Genomic DNA, 21,810 nt, shown 5'->3' with positions numbered 1-21,810 from the left:
AAAAAACGGGATCCCTAAAAAGTGTCAACCAACAAACCCAAACAGACAGTTTTGGCGTTGACAAAGGTTGGGGACATTTTTAGGGAGCCCGTGGTGTCCTCATCTGATTTAGGTATTTTGTAGCTCAAATTATAGATGAAGACATTCAAATTATTAAGAGAGAAGATATAGACCATAAGTATTTTGCTATTCCAGTAGGGAATAAATTTATTTTAATTCCTATGTTACATAACGTATTTTATAATTTTACTTAGAAAGAAATGGAATTCAAAAATATAGTTGATGGGGAGCAGGAGCTGGATATTAGTCAGGCAAATGGTAAGAAGAATCAGTATTCATTATATTAGTGACATTCTCCTAATTGAAACGTTCTCATTATAGCTAGAGTATCTCGCCGTTTCGACGTGTCCCAGCCTTTACTCGACCGTGTGGCCACCCAACCTGCCGTGGATAATGACTCGGGTACATTAAATTAGCAACATACATATGTTGATTGTATTTTTAGTTTACACTTAAATTTTATGAAATTCAACAGCGCTACAACAAATTTTGGCTGCCCTTGGAAGAGTGGAGACTCGAGAAGAGGAAATATTGAAAAGGCTTTCCGCCGTAGAAAGCGCTCTTGCCGAGAAGGTAGGTTTTTTAAATTTAACTAATGTTTTAACTTTGTTTTAAACTTTATTTTATTTTCAGATGCCCGAGCGTCGTGAGGTTTAAGCGCAGGATCAACTGCAGGGTTGCCAAGTTGTCATAAAACCGAATTCTTGTGAACCTCTATAAATGACTATTAATATATATCATAAGAAAGGTAAATCGATTATCTTTCTTTTGATTATAATATAAAAATCGCTTCACTTTTTTAAAGAAATTGTGCAACTTTTGAAAACATCTATGTGCAAATGAGTAACACTAATAATAAGTAATACCAATAATACTAATAATAATTAAGCATCCAACATATGTATGTATGTAAAAATATATTTATTAATGTTAATTACAATTTTTATTTATAATATTGATTATTAACTATGTATATTAGGTAAAGAATGAATTTTGAAAATAAATTTTGCAAAATAAAAATTAAAAAATGTTAGGATTTTTTATTTAAAGTTTGTCGGGGAAAGTACACCGCCTTGGTGGACCTGTTTAATTCTACGCAGCTTGGACTGCGTTTCGGAATTCGACCGTTGATTGGCGTCCGCTTTGTCCGATCCGGAAGCGACGAGTCCTGGACTTGCTGGCAAAGGGTCGCGTGGTCTATCGTACGAATGCCTTCGACAGGTCAACCACGAGTAGGACCGTATTATCATAGGTCATTGTCATTGTCAAGCACGTTGGTGTGTCTCGGGGGCGGAGGTTGTGTGCTTTACGTAGCATACTGTGGCGGACTTTGCCTCTCTCCGGGTGTGCAATAAACTGCTCGCTAGATAAGCGCGCGCATGGACCCGACGCTGTGGTATTACCGAATGTAAGGGTAACGCTGTACTTACGTTGGGAGAGAGATTTTACTCTCGTTCACAGTTTGCTAGCTGCGCTGGAGAGATTGCAGGTTTTGAGGTGCTCATTTCACGTTTTCCGCTTATCCTGGTTTACCAGTGTACTAATGTCGTGGCGTTAGCGGGGTGGGGTATTGGTTGGCATGCTCAGGTATGCGCCTAGCCTACTGCAATTGGCAGAATTGAGCTATTGGGATGCGGGTCTCCCGATGCAAACTTTAAAATCTCCTAGCAATACTCGGTTACCGCCGTTACAGTTACTTGTATTTTGTTTTTGCTTCTGGTATCTAAAGTGTAAAAAATAGTCTACTTTTATAAATATCATCGCGGGCAACCTGAAATATAAACAAAATTTTAAATAAAAAAAAACTGAAAAATAGAAATTGGTGCGATTTTTTTACTTTGTAAATTTGTTTCCTTCCAGAAGCATCAATCCATACTTTGCAGAACCCAATAATCAACATTTTGCTCTTTAGTTAAGCAAACGTTTCAAAAGTTGGTTCTCAATCGCTATTTTTTGAAGATTCTCATGCAAATACATTTTGCCAATTAAGAATTTTTGTCAAAAAAAAATCAAATCAGCTTCTCCAACGAATTTCTTATTTTATAGGAGGAGCAAAAAATTATAAAAAGATTCTTAAAAACAGGTAGGGCTATTAAAAAGTGGCATGTCACTACGTTGTTTTTGCTACTAACACTTTAAAATGTATATTGAAGGTGTATTTTAAATTAAAATTTTTAATACATCCTACCAAAATCTTGTGAAAAACGCAGTTTCGAAAAAAGTGTTGGTTAGGGCCTTTGCGAATTAAGGTAACACATAAATACTTGGACTATTTGGCGTTGGAATATTTCACCGAGCCGTTATGTCCTTTTCACTTATAATTTATCCCGTTCGTTTTAATGTAGCCACATAAATAGAAGAACTTTGTCTCATCTTTTTTTTTATTTTTAGTATTGTTCCTACGAGACCCGACGTCTATATATTGTATCTGGCGATGGGCCATCACTTCAGCAACACTCCCCAAAAAACTCTTTGGGAAATTCTCATACTGTTGCAACAACAACAATGGGGAACTTTGTCTCTCATTTTGACTATTGTCTAATGTAGATAACGAACGTTGGCACTATTGAGCGACAATATGCACAATCAATTCCAGCTTTGATGAAAACACAGTGATGGACATATTTACAAATATATTTATTATTTTTTTAGACAAACTCATTTCACAACTCTTGTCATAATTTAAATCGCAGTTGTTGAAAATTTTTGTATTTATAAAAATTAATGACACAATATGTATAACTAATACGAAATAAATTAAATATATCTTAAAAATTAAGTTTAAACTAAAAGTAAACAAATTAAAATATCTGCAAGCACGGCTTACAGCAATTTTTTTTGCTTTATTAATTTGTTATTTTTATACAATTATTTTACTTCATAAACTTACAAAAGTACATACATACTACATACATATGTATGTATCTACTATTTTTTACATAAGTGCTATGTACACATCGCCACCATCAATGCAAAACGCGGTAATTGACAAACTTGAAATATTGTAGGAAAAGTAAAACGAAAAACATTTAAAATTTGCAGTGTAATTTCGGAACTTTTTGGACCTACATCTGAAGGTACACTAGCTGAATGTGAAAAAAATGAATTACCGAAAAGATGACAATTACTGTTATTTGCATTAACAACGACGATACTTACAATACATTTTTTTGTTACTTCAATATTAAATAAGTTCGAGCTTGAGTACCTAATTGCTTAAAATACTTACATGCACACTGGACTGGGTCACGAAAAAAATTGTCACTACACGCCACCTACTAGTTAAAAAACTAACTTGTAGAAGATTTTGGCATCAAACAAATTTTCATCATTGCCAAGTTCTAAAAGTAGCCAAAATCAAATTTGGTTCATAACATTTGTGTTTGTCGCCCGATTTCACGAGTGTAAGATATAGTTAAAAATATATTTGTTTTGTATTATGATAATGTTAATTAGCTACTTCGCCAACTATATAAATTTTTACCCAATTGAAGTCAAATTTAGTTAACATATTTAAAATTTTGGTATGTTATGATATACATAGTAGTTTCTAACCTCTCGAAAATACTGTTTACACTGTCCATTACACCCCGAAATCGGTTTAGAAATAAAAAAAGGTTATGAAGAAACTGCAAATTTGCCTATTTTAGGACATTGTAAGAACAATGGGTTGTCCTTCACACAAAATACTCTAAAGTAAGCTTTTAATTTAGGCTGAGTAATTAATTACAAACGTTTTTCTTTCGTACGAGGTCCGGTCCGGTCTAATGTATACAGAATCTTAAAGACAATTACATAGTTCTAAGTAAAATTTTTTTTAATTTACAAATGTTTAACACTTTTATTTAGGTATGTATGTATGTACAACAATTTGTTTTGTTCTGTTTTAGTTTCGTTATGAAACCAGTAAGTTTTTCTCATATTTTTTAGTTTCTACGCCTAACAGCGTGCTTTTATAATCTTACTTCTATTTTAGCAACTATTTTTCCCGGCTCACCAACCTTTTATAAAGCGTCTTCGTCGTCTATTGGTAATTTTTATAAATATTTAAAAGTATTCGCGTGTATTTATAAAATTCCAAATAAACTATTTGCTGTGCTTTCGCTTATACGCGCTACAAATTGATACCTAATTAAATGAAGTTTCATAATAAAGGTAAGTCTACAACGCTAGCACAATTTCTTATATGTACATATTTATATGCACATTAGACCGTACCAGAAAAAAAAAATGGAAAAATGTAGGAGTCGCGTTTTTTAATTTTGCGCCATATCTACGGCAATTACAGTCGGTTCTTAAAGTGTGATATATCGGTTCTTTGAGCCTGAGTACATATTCTCTCGCTCTCCAAAAATCATTAAACTTTTTCTAAGGAAGTGAAACTATTTTAATTAATAATTACCAAATGTATGTGCGACTGAAAAATCTAAAAAGTCGGTCCCTAGGTTCGGCGAATTTTTTGTTCGTTTTCGAAACTACCTTGCAAAAATACTTTTAACTTTTAACATTTTTTGTTTGCTTGTAAGGTGGCACGGTCTAATGCGCATACATACATGTGTACAAATATTTTTGACTACTTCGAAAAACTCAGTGCCCAAAAGTAGTCAACATCAAAGCGTACTTTTGCTTTTAATAAAATTTTGTAGTTGTAATTGTATTTAAACTGTTTCTAGCCTACTTTTCAGCATCGCAATTTGAAATGTTTTTTCTAAGCAATTTTTGCTTTTGGAAACGGTCATGAGCTCTTAAACTGACAACCCTATTCGCACGCCAATAAAAAAGCTAAAATTGTGCTTAAAAAAATTGATTTAACCGCATTATTTCTACGGCAATGACAAAACTCATCGCCATATCAATTGATTTAACTACCTACTGCGCCTAAAAGTGTGCCCCAANGCCTATCACCAATGTGAGCCCCAATCAATGACGGCTGCATCTGTTTGTCCATTACCGCTCCAAGCGTGCTTATAGTCCACGCTACCATAGCCATTTGTATTCAAGTTGTTGTTGTTATTGTTACTATTATAATTATTGTTGTTATTGTAGTTGGTGATATTGTTGTTGGCTGCGGTAGCGACAATCGCAGGCTCAACGCTTTGCGTTAATATTAAACAGCATGTTCGTTGTGTTTTAGGCGGCGCTCTTTGCGCGAGATCCCACCCGACTGTCCCCTGTTGTTAGAAGCCACGCCCATTACTCGTCGCGTCATTCAGGAATGGTTTTTCTTCACTCTTCTTTACCAAATTACCACTTAGCGTTGGATCGGGTCGTCGTCGCTTAAAGAAACCGAGATGCCACAACACAAATACGACTACGGCCAATACGATGAGGCCGCAAATGATGGCAACTATGTAAATCCATATGGATGTGGGCTGCTCGCGTTGCTGATCGAGCAGCTCGGGGTAGGCGCGCGTTTCCACCTGAAAATCAGAGTGTGATAAAAAATGGAATTACGCTTCAAAATTAAATTAAACGTCACTCACCAGTATATGCGCTTCAGTCTGCTCCACCGAANTCGGGTCGTCGTCGCTTAAAGAAACCGAGATGCCACAACACAAATACGACCACGGCCAATACGATGAGGCCGCAAATGATGGCAACTATGTAAATCCATATGGATGTGGGTTGCTCGCGTTGCTGATCGAGCAGCTCGGGGTAGGCGCGCGTTTCCACCTGAAAATCAGAGTGTGATAAAAAATGGAATTACGCTTGAAAATTCAATTAAATTAAATTAGACGCCACTCACCAATATATGCGCTTCAGTCTGTTCCACCGAGTATTCGAGCGGTATTTTTACTTGCGCTCTCGACATAATGCGCACTAAATCGGCGCGTGGATACTCTGAAACTAGCGTTGAGTTCCACAGTCGCGCGCGTATATGCACGTACGCTTCGGTCTTGGCGGGCATATTATAGATATCACATTGGATTTTCACACAAGACGCTGTCGCTTTATTACAATCTAATTCGACTATATCTCGTTTTCGATTGGTGTGCTCACCGCCGATGTCCATGAAGCGTTCGGGTCGTATGATACGTTCGATAGTATTTCGCCGCACGCGATTCAAATACCGATCCTCGTCGTCGTCGTCATCGTCCGCGTCCGCGTCGTATAGGCCCGGCCGCTGTGGCGCCTTTTGTTTTGTGTAGACGCTTTTTTCGCTGTACGTGCTGTAGCGGTTGAAATATTGCGTCTTGTTGGTGGGCCGCATCATATACGGTGCTGGCGCCATTAGTAGTGTATCGAATAGTTCGTCGGACTTCGTTTTCGATGCGAGCTTCAGCGGATTGACATATTCGGGCGCGACGAAACATTCGCTTAGTTCCACATTCTCCACAATCGGCATGGCCTCTATATAGAGTAGCCATTTGTCTTTTTTACTCTTCTCGCTGGTCAGCTGATGTGGCCAATAGATGGTGAGTACGACCTTCGGCGCTTTCCAGGGGCCATCATTATAGATCTGCGAAGAAAAGAGATTATTTGTTTCATTGTATAAATTTTTAGTTCAATTACTGTAATTTAATTTAAGTTACTGTAATTTGAATTAGCTCTACTCCTTACCTGGTATGTGTGCATTAGCNGCTGATGTGGCCAATAGATGGTGAGTACGACCTTCGGCGCTTTCCAGGGGCCATCATTATAGATCTGCGAAGAAAAGAGATTGTTTGTTTCATTGTATAAATTACTTTAATTTAATTTAAGTTACTTTAATTTGAATTAGCTCTACTCCTTACCTGGTATGTGTGCATCAGTGGCGAGCCAACATCTTCCATTTGCATAACTTTGCTGTCTTTTTTCACTTCCCCACTATAGAAACTCTGCTCCGGCTTCGCCCAACCTTGTAGGCTAAGTTCAGCTCGTTTCACCACACGCACTTCCAACTCCGTATCGGGTTTGACATCACCAATAAGACGGGACGTTGTGTTGGCGAACACATGAAAACTCAGCTTACGCTCATCCACTTCCAAGCCACTGGGATCGAAGCGCAGCGACACATAAACGGCAGAATTACGCCGCATTGGATTGCCGAGGCTGCAGGCAACCACTGTGTCATTGAAACGATTGCAGATCACAGAGTTCTGCAAGTACATCTATATGTCAGAAAAATCTAAAGGCTCAAAGAAACTACCGCTGGCTTACCGTTCTTTTGGCTGCTATGTATGATNACTTCCAAGCCACTGGGATCGAAGCGCAGCGACACATAAACGGCAGAATTTCGACGCATTGGATTTCCGAGGCTGCAAGCAACCACTGTGTCGTTGAAACGATTGCAGATCACAGAGTTCTGGAAGTACATCTATATGTAAGAAAAATCTGGAGGCTAAAAAAAAACCACCGCTGACTTACCGTTCTTTTGGCTGCTATGTATGAGACACTCTTCTGATGCACCACAAACAATTGTGTCTCGTAAGCCGAGTCGGCTTTATTCAACACATTCACATTGACACGCATCTCATCCTTTTCGCCCAATACCAAAGCATAGTTATCATCTGAAAAAAGGACAAATATAATTTTCATATATTCCATTCTTGACTCCTTCATTCCAACTATTCGCGGTACTCACTTTCCATATTCAAGTCCAGTTCCGCATTCAATATAAGATCACTCTCGCAAATATCATCTTCACCACAATCCTTTTGGAATGTACCTTCAAATTCAACGAATGCCTGCGTTTGATCTAATATTGGGTTCAATAGTTCCAAGCCCGATCGTGGCAACTTTGGTTCCACAATTGTATAATTTAAACGGAATTTTATCGGACTCTGTATATCTCTGGTATTCTCCTTGATGTACCCGGTAACCTGCTGACAGGCCATGCGTCCATTGGTACGCACTGTCACTGCTCGCTTCACCACGTTGCTACGCTTATTGTCGCGATCGAAGAGCACGCGCGAAAACTTCTTATTTCCACCAAATGTTTCTGCTTCGACTGTGTACAATAGCCGCAAATCTTTATTCGCCGACGCTGGCTCATAAGGGTCGATGGAACAGCAGGCTTCGAAGGTGAAACAAGTCAAATTCGTTGAGGCGTCATGTAGACAACCCGATTTGGCTGGATCAATGTTTCTCAGTTCATTGCCGCGCGCCGTCGTTTGTATATTAATGATGGGACGCGAGAGTAGCGCAACCACTGCTGAAGAATTATATGCGCCCACAACTACATCCGGATAGGAATTTCCATCTAGATCAGTGCCACCACTTATTGAACTGCCAAATGTGACTAGCGGATCTGGCAGTAAACCGAGATCGGAGGCTTGTATACGCTGCGCGGGCTTACTAATCAACCCCGTGCGGGAACCCAAATAGATGTAGACCACACCGTCATCTTCGTAAGGTGCTCCCACCGCCAAGTCTTCGCAGTTATCCTTGTTGATGTCACCGATATTGGCGAGCGCAAGCCCAAATTGACTTTCCACCGTTCCGGTTAGCTTCAGTGTTGGTTTCGCTGGCAGCATGTCCTTTTCATTTTGGTAAATGTAGACTGCACCGCCTTCGGATTTATTAAAGTAAAATGGTGCAGCAACGATAAGATCTGGTTTCTGATCGCCATTGATATCGGCAGTTGTGAGTTCATAGCCAAAACTAGAGCCAAATTGTTCCCCTTCGAGTATCATTTTTACGGGTATGGGGTTGGTATTGGCTTTATTAAAAATCACCACTTGACCGTGTCCGTTGGAACGGGGTGCGCCCGAGGCATATGACATACGATCGCCAAAGTAACGACCACCGGTGACCGCCATGCCTGTTGCAAAATATTGTTTTCAATGGTAGGCAATGTTAATCAATTACAGGATTAGATAATATTGAAACTTATCGACTAGAATGCAATTTTGATGGATGACATGTGAACGCAGGAGGATTTAGTCATCTCAATATCAAACGATAAATCTCTAAGTATGTACATCGCTTGTCCTTTAGGCACGCAGAGTTGCTGAGATTTCATTGGTTACAAAAAACAACAATTTATGTTTCACATATCTCGTCTGGATGAGCGTTGCAGCAAAACTAACACAAACAACAAAAAGACGAACTATATAACCGCGTTTGTTAAGAAAAAGTACTTTCCGATACCGACTCGACTTTTTATGAACCTAAACAGGCGAAAGCCTAAGCGAACTAGTGACACTAGTTAGTCCTTTGTCTACAAACTTATTGTTTTCAAGCGCGAGAAACGATACGCGCCTGGCACCAAAAAAGAGCCTGATAGGGGTTTAGTTGTAATTCAAGTAATTCGTCAATTGAAACCGTAAGAAATTAGACTCGTTAAAGCTCAAATGTGCCGAATATAGATTACTCAGAGTGGTTAGGCGTCTCCCGACACCTAGCGTCTAAATGCACGCTACATCCTCGAACAACTCGCATAAAAGGGTGCACAGCTGCATGTGCCAAAAATTTCCTTTATGCAATTTATGAAATTTTTGTATATGCACTTCTCAAGTGTCATACAGCACTACTTATTAAAGTAATAAGCAAGACGGCTATAGGCAAAAAAAGGAACGCTAGATTATAAAGCTGTTATAAGATTGATACTTTTCCATGTGGTCACCGTATGGTGGCCAGTGTTAAACAAGACTTTATCCAGAGCCTAGTAGGAACGAGTACAGAGGACGGCTCCCATATTCGTCACGGGAGCATTACCTGATATGTTATGTATGAAGTAATGTTAATGTATGGTAAGTGCGATCCAGTCGTGAAGAGACCTCAGATTCGGACACGTAAAGGTCATGGGAACTCTGTCAGATGATCTACAACAACTACATTATACCATTCTTCTACACACAGAGAGGAACGAATGGGAAGGTGCCACATACCTCTGAGACCTACGGAGAGTATGCTCAATCTATTTCAACCTGTGAGTACTGGTTCCGACGTTTCAAAAGTGGTGATTTTGACACAACCGATAAGGAGTGCGAAGAAAGGCCATCAACATTTGTAGACGCCGGGTGGGAGGTAATTTTTGGAGGAAGACCTATGCTTAACCCAAGATGAAACTGCGGCAATATTAGACGTGGCTCAAAAAGACATTTAATTGTCATTGAAAGCCATTGATATGGTCCAAAAAATCGCAAACTGGCTGCGCCTTCAACGGTACAAAGCGAAATCGTTTTTGCTTTGTATTGTCACCGACTATGAAAAATAGATTCATTACGACACCTCAAAGCGCCAGTAGGCATATGTTACGCACGGCGATCCGCGACCATCGACACCAAAGCAAACACCCATAGCAGCAAGGTACTTTGTGGGACCACAAAGGCATCCTGTATTATGAGCTTCAGAAAAGTGGCCAGCCGATCGGCGGGGCTCTCTACAGACAACAACTGATGCGATTGAAGCGAGTGATTACGGAAAACGACTGGAAGGGGCAAGGAACCTGACATGAGCCATATTGGCCTGGCCAAATGTCGCACAAGTTTCAAAACTCATAGCGAAGACACCGGATGGGAAGTCCTCCTGACCTACCTGCCTTATAGCCCATCTTGCACTATTAGACTAGCATCTTCTTCGGTCGATGCACAACGCCCTTACGGGAGTACGCTTCACTTCAGTCGCAGGCAATACTTTACAATAAGACACATCGTACCAATTTTGCACAATAAAGTTTCAAATTTGAGAAAAAATCCGTTAAAACTTACTTGTAAACCAATACACATATACATACATATAATAGATAGATTTAGTGCATCCTTTAATGATCTGCAAAATCTATTTGGATACAGAAGTGGAATGGGCCATCCCGCACCTGATATGCCTCTGATTAGCACTAGCAATCACTTCTTAAATAATCTCTGTATGTATATGATCTGACATTGGTAGAAGTAAGGAACCTTTTCATATTGTTTCTACCTATCAAGTTGTTTTCGGGGGTTTAACCGAGATATCTGCGCGGTCTCAAATGACCTTTGGTGTAAGTGATTCCTATTGGGGCCAGTCTGCGAACCTAACGTAACCTGGGTCAAGTGAAATAAGTACATACATGTGAAACAGTTAAAGGGCTTCAACATTGGCCGAAATAAAAAAAATTTCTTTTACTTTTAAGCTTTCGTGAATGAATATTTTTCTTCTATTTTTTATCTCAACCAAATCATTACTCACCTAAATAACTGTACTTGTCCACCGGTGATGTGTTGTCCAAATGATCACCATAATACATTGTCTTATCGCGTTCCAAATATTCACCGCCAATTTCTGTAACAAAGACAGTGCCGCGCCAAGTAAAGGGGCCAGGTGCGCCTACCACCATGGTGTCATCATCCAGCAGTGCGCCTGAAGTGCCCACCTGACAGAAACCATATTCTTCGTGTTCTCTGCAAAAAAAAATGCATTAAAAATAAAAATAAAACAGTGAAAGAAACAGAACAAAATAAAATAAAATTGGCAATAAAAAAGGAACTGCAGTTAGCCAAAGTGAGTCAGGTAGGTCATGGGGCTAGGGGTGAAAATTCAAGTGAATAAATTAATTCATTACGTGAACTAGCCATGTACAGTTGTAATGGTATGCGCATAGGTATGTACATACGTGTCACAGCTTGTAGGGCAACCCACACGTGCATATGCACACCTTCTTTGCAAGCAGTTTGTGCAAATGGATGTATGTATATATATGCGCATTTGTACACAGGTATGTAGCCCATAATATGAACACGAAAAGCCATTTTGGGGTAATGAAAAATGTACATTACTCCAACGGCAGACAATGCAAAATATTGGAGTGGTCATAGACAAAGGAAAATTGTTTAGAAACACACTGCAGATACACATACATACATACGTAGATGGATTAGAAAATTAGAATAAAAAAAAATAATAATTAAATAAATGAAAAATTGCGCGCTTGCATAAACGAAATTGCTAAGTGCGGCCAAACCTAGAAACTGCTGCTAAGAAAAGTGAAATAAAAACCGAGTTGGTACTAATAAAATAAAGTTTTCAATAAAGGAGGCAGGCGGACAGATACATAGACAAGTTGATGTTTATTTTGTGATTATAAATTTAAACAATTCAAGTTTAATGGCCCAAACACCAGCGATTGAATGAAGTGAGTTGCCGTCGAAGCTGCCACCGCTACAGGTTAGAGTTGAAGGCATTGTTGGTTTGTCGGCTTATTCGCTGTTGCGAATAGTTTTCTAATGACTTCATTGCTTCATTAAATTGCTTGCCCCGAATTTGTTGCAACTTTGCCACTGGACACTAACTGGCAGCCTTGTCTGGTAGTATACGCGGTAGCTAAAATGATTTATTGTGGCATATTGTCGCAGGGTGCCTTTTTGGTTGCACAGATGAGGTGCTGAAATTAATTTTCGCAAATTATACACAAAACGTGTAAAACACTTTACTGTTGACCTCAATGCGAGAATAAAGATACTGATACATATGCGTGTAGCCTGGTTTAAGGTGTGTAATTATTTCGTTAAAGCGCTTACTTTAATTATTCGCAGCATTTTTTGCACTTCAACCAAGGACATTGGCAAGTGTTCCCAGCGGGATGCAGCAGCGCGTCCTTCACTTTAATGAGGCGCCACAATATTAACACGCAAATGTGCCAACATTCAACGGGAATTAAAAAGTTGAAGGTTTACGAACGTGCCGGCGATGAGCAACCGGTGGACGAAAGCGTAAAGGGTCTAGTAGACACATATGTATGTACATATGTTTTTACGAGGACATTTTAGTTGCATTGCCTACATTAAGTACTGGAATGTAGTGGAGCATGTTTTAGGGAATCCCTTTCTCCCATTCAGAGACAGCAATTCATTTGAATTAGTGCTATTAGAAGAGCTGGTTGGTTGGTTAAGTACATTTTTGTAAAATTCGAAAAAAAAACTGCTGCTACACCGCTTACTTATTCCTGGTAATAGCTCAACCAGCCACCGACGGAGCCCCATTCCGTACCTGCCATCCGTATCAATATATGAAATTGCTGTTAATAGAGAGAGAGAGAGAGAGAGAGAAACGCAACGACGACGCTACCGTCATGCGGTGGTGAGTTTTCGTTAACACGACAATCCCATTAGATTGGTTGTATCAGCTGACACGGTCTACGGTTTTACGTCGGTGGCTGGTTGAGCTCTATGTAAATTATAACTTTTTTTTCGGAGTGTGACTGTGCCTGCACTACAGGTTCTCCCTGTACGGGCTCTAAAATTGCAGGAACATATTGACAGCAATTCTTACTAATTCGTCATGAGCCCGAAAGGTATGTGAGACCCGCTGTCCGCAGTTAAAGGAGGTGTTTTTCATCTACATAAAAGCATAGCTAAATATTAAGCTAGTTGTCCTTCTCTATCTGTTCCTTTGCATTCTAACCTTTCATAAATTAGTTAGTAATGCTAAATTTCTTTGAGATATCTTCATCAGATCTCCAATTGAGTTGAATATTTAGATGCTATCCTTAAAATATCCAAAGTAATCTTAAAGCTTTCTCATGCTTCAAACAGTGGAAGGTAGTTCAGGAAACTATGCTAGATAATGGCAACGTGATACGACTAAGTACCTATCGTAGGACCAGAAGGATATCCCAGAACTCCCAATAACAGCATAGCTCAGTCCCAAGGTAAAGACATAGGAGCGTTATGAAAATATATATACAAGGCAATTCGGTGGCCCGGCTTAACCTAACGACCCCTTTTTTAACGGCCGCAATTTCTGCAGGGAAAGAAGCTATATATAACGAATTTAATTTTGTCCTAGTCTACGTTCGAGTGCAGTAAATCTTTCTCCCATCCCTATAGTTTTCTATGTAGGTATAAAAGGTATGCCAAAAGTCAGTCAGAGCTTTATGAAATAGGCCCCATAGGGGTTTTAACCAAACTAAATGAGACATTGGATGGGTAGTACCTAGGTTATGACGTTTTTGAGATTTAAAAGGTTATAAAGGCATACACTGAGTGAAAACACAAACGTCAGTTAAGCAGTTTTTCAGCAATGAAGCCATTATACACTCAGAAAAAATTCGGCTAAATCTATTTCTCTCACCACATGATTTGGTCACTATAATCAAACAATGTAACTATTTACAACTAAATCAGGTGTTCAGAGGAGCATATTTCGTTTAAGTAATTAAACTCTTTTCGCAGTATACAATATTTAATACAAAATTTACGACTTTATGCCACAATATGATATTAATATTGTAAGAGCATAAATAATAGCACCCCCAAAGTTCAATTTGTACGAATGTCTCGAAATGACATCTGTTGAAGGCTACCGGAAAAATGCGATTATATAATGCGTTGACTCTACGCAAAGGTACGCATGTGGTCTTCTTCTTCTAAACTACCCCTACCCCTTAATAGACCTCTATGCCAAATGTTAATTTGACATGCGACGCAAGCAGTAAAATAAGCTAAAGTAATGAATGTGAAGGCACGTCATGACGTAGATCATTAAAAAGGACAAATAGCTGCTTATTTTACACGGTGAAAGCGAATACAACGAGTGAGTGTGGTCAGCTGCTAAGCGTAAGCGTAAAATGGCCAACGCAAGAGAAAGGCTACACAACGACACACATACACAACAATGAAATGTTTTGTTTTTGTTCTTATCTAAGGGCAATCGAGATGGTAACACACCCACTACTTTTTGCCGCCACATTCGGCGTGAAGTCGATAAAAAAGAGAACTATGCTGACTTGCCTTGACACATTTTTATATAACTTGTTGTTTTTTTTTAAGTTTTCCCTTACTGTTTTCTATCTATCCTAGTTTTGCATATTCACTTCGGTTTTTATACACAAATGTGTACTTACATTAGGGAGCATCACCAAAAAGAGTTGCAATTTTTCCACCGGAATTATAAAATATATTATATATTAAGACTTCCGACGAAAATCCCATTATTTTGATTCAGTTTATACAATTTTTTAAAACTTATTTTATTAAAGAAAAAAAAAATAGATTTTTGGAGGTATTTTAAAATATATCCAGCTCATGTAAATCTTAATATTTTCCGAGACAGTAGTCTTAAAATGTAATAAATTTTATATTTCCGATGGAAAAACAGTCCCGATTTTTTGTTTGTATGGAGAGTGAAGCACCCTAATGTACATATTTGTATTCCTAATATATGCGTGAATATGTATTTACATATGTATATTAGTGTGGTCCAAAATAGGTAAAGTCGGAATTTTAATGTTCTCACCCAGCTCAAAGCGTTCAAGGTTTTCTATGTATTTTATATAGGGAAAAAGCAACTTTTCGTGGAAATGCTACGGAATTCTTGAAAATCAATATTTTCCGATCGGGAAACTCTGGTTCACTTCAGAAGACTTCCAATAACAATACCCAATTGTTTATTTAATAATTTTTTAATACTAAATATTTTTTATTTATCACCCCATTGTATTTTCTGTAGGTTTTGGCGGACCTATAAAATATAGTTCCTATGATAAAAAGGTTAAAAAAAATAGTTGGATATTATTACTGGGAATCCCCTGAATAGAAGGAGAGTTTTCCGGTCGAAATATATAGATTTTCAAGAATTTTATACCATTTCTACGAAAAGTTGTTTTTTCCCATATAAAATACATGGAAAACTTTGAGAGCTTTGAGCGACCTCTAAATATTTTTTGCTTTCAAAATAAAAAATAGGGGTATATTTTTCGGTATAGAACAATCGTAGGGGGTGAGAGCACAAAAATTCCGACTTTACCCTTTTCTCATGCATTTTTGGACCACCCTAATGTACATGCATATGTATGTGTGCATATCCTTTGCGTCAATTTAGTGACGTTTGTGATAAATGAATTTGATTTTAATCATGCAAAGGAGTTTTAGTCATTCTGTATGGAATATTTTATCACACAATTTATTTTGTCGCGTCATTTATTCATGAAGCTGGCGCGTAAATTTATATTATGCGATAGCGACCCATTTTAACTGGCATTGGGAAGGTCAAAGGACATATTAAACACCAAATTACTTTTATAAAATATAATTTATGATTATTAGCTCTATTTTTGAAGCTTACAAATATATCAACTAGGAGAATCCTTTCAAGGTTAATTTGTATTTAAGTATAGTATGAAATGCAAAATAGCGTCATGGGGGTGACGTGTTTTACATCATTGCTGCGTAGATATTTCTTCTCAACTACGTAGTAAATTAAAGGTTAAGGTCGGGCTATCGGAAAATGTCAACAAGATGGGTGCAACAGTTTAGATAGGATTGAGTGTTTAATATGGAAATGAAGTGGATAATTGGATCGGAGCCAATTTTTGGGCCAAGGATAACGAGGACAAGAATTTCATTAATAAAACTAAACAACCAAGTGCTTCCTGGAAAGGCCTAATAGGGTGGTAGCACCTAAGAGGGTGCGTGCTTGGAGAAATTGTTTACAGAGCTGCTCCACCATAGTTATTAGACATTTGTGTTTGGTTGGCTTAGTAGTTCAACTTGAGAAAGTAATTGCGACAGTAATTACATCAAAGCATGGAAATTTTCTCGAGGGATTGTTACAGCATTTATCTTCAAGAAGAAATATTTTTAGACTGATTAAAAAAAATACCGATGGAGTGGAGAGCTGTATCGGTATTAATTATCCCTAAATCCCCTAAGACTTCCAAAACATCTTAGGACTATAGGTCTCTCGTCGCTTGTGCTTAAATCCCCAGAGAGAATAGGCAGTATATCGATGGCTGCCACGCTTCATAGGGTGGTCAGGCTTATCGGTGAGTCTTTGGCCTTATAGCTTTTTTAGATAATGTAGGAATGCAAATACTTATAGGCAGGTGGTGATGGGAAATATAAAAGAGAACCGGGTTTCAAGAGACAGGACAAGGGGCACCCCACAAGGTGGCAATACTGCTACTTTTTTGGAACTAAACATCGCCAAAGTTGCCCTCTATGCTATTGACGCTGGTATTGCATACAGAGACCGTTGCGTAAAATCGGACAAATTTGAGGTTGTAGTCTTTTCAAAAAGGCATCCAAAAACGACGATAACTCCACTAGAGGCCAACGGGTCCCGAGTTAGTCTCACGAACTAAGCCTAATTTTTAGGCACTGCGCTAGATAGGAAGCTGGTGTGGAAAGAGAAGATAGCCAGGCGTTAAGAAGGGCTTAAACAGCTCTGTACTCGTCCAAGACAGCTACAGGCAAAAACTGGGGTTCAAACCCAGGAATATTTCGCTGTGTGCATCAGATTGGGGTTTCAGCTATCATGAAGGCTATAAATAAATAAATACAATTGGTAAATATGTTGCCGTGCTTAGTGAAAACCAAGCGCAATTAGAGCTTTGGGCTCCGTCACTATTAACTCAAACTGAATATTCTTAACCCTATATGGGCTCCCAATCTTAGAGATATAGAAATGTATTACGGACTAACTTGCAAGGAGGGCACGACCAAGCAAAATCATCCAGTAAAAGAACGTATTAGTATTCATTTTGCTACTTGCAAGCAAATGAAAGATGGATAACTACATAGCACGCCGCCTAGGACATCTAGGAAAGCATGGCCTCGATGAGATAATAAAATATATAGAATATCGTATTTTTTAAGAAGAAGGGCAATATAAAACACCGTCCGTCTCTACCTTATCCGCACTGTACAGGAGTAGAGGATTGGCTGATACAAATCTTAAATGCAGCAAGAGGAGTGAAACTTTTACTTGTGTGGTAACACAACAACCCTTCCACTTTAGTGTGCCGCAGCTGGGCACTGACAGTCACACCTCTCTTCCTACTTTCCTTCTATAGAAAATATTTAAATATTTTTAATTACAGCCCGATGCAAGTTTTGTTTTTATAAACAGTGGGTCTTGCTTAAAGACGTCTCCTTAAGTGAGACATAATTTTTTTAGTGAAATATGATTTCTGTATGGGAAAAATTAGTAAACCGCTAATTGCTTACTGCTTCAAAGGGTATATTTTCATTCGTACTCCATCTCCAAGCTGATTCGCTCATATTGGAAGGAAGGGACTCAACAGCAAAAAATTAATAAAACGAAATGCCCAAAATGAACGCAAGCATGCTTCCTAACATAAATTTATGTTTGTTTACATACATAAACATTTAATTTTTTGTCCAATTCCAATTTTCTATTAACCACAAAGGGAGTGAATTATAACGTTGGTATCAGAAAACAATCGAATACTCACCTTTGCACAGTGCGCCCTTTGCATGGCTCATACACTTCATCATAGCTCAATTCATTGGTCAAGACATAGCACAATCCTTGGCCATAACGATTATCCAACACTGTGGTGATGTAACGATGCGCGCACACGAGTACCTAGTGGATAAAAGAAAACAGTGAAGAACAGAAGAAAAGAAAAGAAAACAATAAAAGATTATAAATTTGAGAATCAAAGAAGTTACATCATAACAAAGGTGATTATTATGTTCTGAAATAAAAGAGGTTAACCCAAAGATATTTAATTTACGCAGTTCCTACTTCAGTGCGCACAAAACAAAATAAATAAACAAAAAAAAATATACCTTTAGCTCGAGTAGGTACAAGATTTATCGGCTACGCTATAGCTAAAGAAAGCAATGTTTATGTATCTTAATTAAGTCATTAAGAGTGTTTACGTAGAACGAGTTTATGACCTTATACATTTTTCTGTTGATGTTTCTTTTTTTGAATTTTTCTTTTACTCTTTGAATCGAACGGTCAAAAGGTTAAGTATTGTTGAGGTCATCAGATAATTTAATGTTAAAATTGAATATGTACATATGTATTGAAAGTCAATAAATGCCAGCAGTTATTATTTAAATGATTTTATTTTATTGTTGAACATGCTTGAATCATATTCTAGTACTAATTTGGAGTTTCTAAAATTCACTTTGAATATTTTAATCTTTTAGTTTTAATTTTAAAAACTCATAAATATTTCCAAAGTAATTCTAATTAAATTTAACCTAACTCCTATTAATGTTCTCAATATGTATCAGTTTTGATATTATTTTTTTGTGGTAAAATGTGACTTTTTAGATTATAAAGACTACACAGAATTAAAATTGAGAATTCGGAACTCCATATTTTGAATATGTACATATGTAAATTATGTACATACAGTGGGAAGTAAAAATTAGGACATGAGGATTTTTGTCAAATATTTTCATGGTTTTTAAAGTTAAACTTTTTTTGCTCTTTTTTATCAAACTATGGTTCATGCTTTAACCAAAACCATATAGGCCTAGCAAAATTCAACAAATTTTCATTAAAATTTTTAATACATATTATCTAATTTTTAGAAAATTTTTGGGTAGATATGCAGTTTTATAGCCTGTTGAATTTTAGTATATTACAGTGCAAGTTTTAAGCGGCGGAAATATCGTTGATTTTAAATATGTTTTTTGTTTTTGCTGACGCCTTTTTAACTTTTTCTCATATAAGCATAAGAAAATTAAAAAGAAATCTATGCCAGTTTCTATAACACAAAAAAAAAACAAATTAAAAATCAATGCGATTCTTCAGCCTCTTAAAACTTGCACTTTAATACACTGAAATTTAATAGGCTATAAAACTGCATACCCAAAAATTTTATAAAAATTCAGATTAAAAACTTCAACATTTTAATGCAGATTTGCTGAATTTTCCAAGCTCTGTATAAAGTTTAAAAGTTTGATTTATATGGTTTGGTTAAAGCGTGAACCATCATATTTTTATTCAAAAACTAACAGAAAAATTTGAACATTTAAAACCTTGCAAATACATATTAACAAAAATCACCATGTATGTACTCATTTTTGCTCTCCACTGTATATTTTATAAGGAAATTTGATATATCGTTACCTAAATTAATCATCTGCATGTAAAATGTTTATTCATTTACCTTTCCACCGAGTCCTTGCGACCGCACAGTCACGCCCAGCCATTGGCCCTCCTTGATTTCATCGTCTGATGGCTCCTGCAGTTCTTCGATATCGTCGCTATCGTATGCTATTATATCAGAAAGCAAATATTGTGTGCAACAACGCAAATACCATACAACAACGTGTGCAACAATCACAAAAGGTGGCATGAGCAAAAAAAAAATAAAAAATAATGGAAGGGGAAAGAGAAAAGAAAAGAGAAAAATGCAAAATTACATATTAGTTAACAATCAAATATTTTTGTAATTATTTAGTATACGATTTTTGTTTGAATATTGGTTGCACGCTGATGAATTAATTAATAACAACAACAATAATGACAAACCAAGAATTTCATGAAAACGATAACAATAAAAAATTAATTGCGTTATAACTACCTACAATCGAACGATGTTAAGTATACGAAAAGAAATAGTGAATGTAAAAGTAACGGGAGAAAAAGTAAACTTTAACGCAAATATGTGTGTAAGGCAACAACAATGTGTGTGTGTATGTATTTTATGATTCTGAATTACTTCAAATTGATGCTGAGTAATAAGTTGTTAAAAATGCGTTAAAGAAGAATGGTCCAGTCGTAACAAAATTAACAGAGATAATGACACGTTTAGCAATAAGAAAAAAGAATGTGCTTAAATACAATCAAATGTGAAAAAAACAGAAAAGCCTTGAAAGTAAAAGAATAGCAGTTTATAAATAGAACGGTGAGCGTAACATGAATTTCGAAGTGATGATGATGCTTTTGACACCATCATAGTTAATGACTACCGTATTTTATTTGATTTGTTGACTGAAAAGAAATGTGGAACAGCAACAAAAAAAGTCAAGCAAATAAAAAGCGATTACAACAGTGAATGCACTTGAATGCACATCCGATGAATGTAAAGTGAAAATGCACTGCTTGAAGAAAACGAAAAAAATTTTAGAAGACGTTGAAACATGCATTAAATTTTTTTATTTGATTATAATAATTTAGGGTGATACAGTTCTTTGACAGCGATTAAATATTTGTGGTATGTTAATGTTTTTTTTTTCTAAATTTTTTTTCAGAAAATTGGTACTACAGGCTTTGGTAAACTTAGGGAACGTACCCATACTACGTGACCCACTTTTTGCAATTTTTAACCCATTCCTTTATGACACACAAGGCCTCCTGTGGTCTCCTAGAGAGAACCCGCAGAGGTCGCACGCGAGACACGTCATCCACCGCACCACCATGCACGTTTTTTCGATGGTTGTTCAATCAGCTGACGTCTGTTCGTCAGTGTTGCCATCTGTGGGTTTAAAAAGCGACAAACACTGCGCGCCATATTTGAATGTAGCTCGAAAAAAACGCTAGATTTTCTTAGTGGATATTGACTACGTGATAAAAACCTAAGCCCCCCGCCCCCCACTGTGACCAAGTGTGGTATTTGGAAGATCCCCCTCCCCCCCCTGAACGGGTCACGTAGTATGGGTACGTTCCCTTAGTCATGGTTTTATGAAATTTGTCTTTCTATAAGAAGTGCCTTTCCCGCCCTGCATTTTTTCCGTGGACATAAAGGGTCATACGAATCAGCCAGTTGCCTTAGAAATTCAAAAAAAAAAATGGGTCGGTGCAAAACGTAAAAACATCCGTCCGCCTTTGTACAGGCCGTTCGGCCGCGACAACCTCAAATCGTCGTCGTGCACAGCAAATGAACCTTCCCTACGGCACCGTTCGGCGGATTTTATCAAAAAGACTTAGGTGTACACGCCTACTGAAGCCTAGAGACCATACCGATATTTACCAATTAATTGCTCGAACAACAAGCAGCCATTGCCAGTTTTTCACAAAAAGACAAGCAACACTTTCACATTTAGGGTCCTGCGATTTGACCCCATTGGACTTCATTCTCTGGGGCTACGCGAAAAGTATGGTCTATGCGAATATGCCCGAGACGATTCCAGAGCTGAA

At 37.6% G+C, this 21,810-nt stretch overlaps 1 protein-coding gene across 1 annotated transcript in view; it reads right to left on the bottom strand.

Annotated features, from left to right (window-relative positions):
- Positions 1-4,963: 4,963 nt before the first annotated feature.
- The window catches only part of LOC108358844 (integrin alpha-PS1-like), a 117,884-nt gene continuing 101,037 nt past the window's right edge, over positions 4,964-21,810 (bottom strand). The window contains exons 5-13 of the mRNA XM_017610343.1: positions 19,838-19,944; positions 18,158-18,291; positions 11,155-11,366; positions 7,625-8,803; positions 7,408-7,550; positions 6,795-7,139; positions 5,807-6,520; positions 5,605-5,733; positions 4,964-5,351 (exon numbers count right to left, since the gene is read on the bottom strand). Coding sequence (XP_017465832.1) covers positions 5,238-5,351; positions 5,605-5,733; positions 5,807-6,520; positions 6,795-7,139; positions 7,408-7,550; positions 7,625-8,803; positions 11,155-11,366; positions 18,158-18,291; positions 19,838-19,944 — 3,077 coding nt within the window. The 3' untranslated portion in view covers positions 4,964-5,237. The remainder of the gene's footprint in view (positions 5,352-5,604; positions 5,734-5,806; positions 6,521-6,794; positions 7,140-7,407; positions 7,551-7,624; positions 8,804-11,154; positions 11,367-18,157; positions 18,292-19,837; positions 19,945-21,810) is intronic.

This window comes from Rhagoletis zephyria, unplaced genomic scaffold, assembly GCF_001687245.7.
Source record: "Rhagoletis zephyria isolate East Lansing unplaced genomic scaffold, Rhagoletis_zephyria_1.1 Rzeph_scaffold_00304, whole genome shotgun sequence".
Taxonomy (NCBI): domain Eukaryota; kingdom Metazoa; phylum Arthropoda; class Insecta; order Diptera; family Tephritidae; genus Rhagoletis; species Rhagoletis zephyria.
Note: the sequence above shows the minus strand (reverse complement) of the source record. Positions and strands in the feature narration are given on the sequence as shown.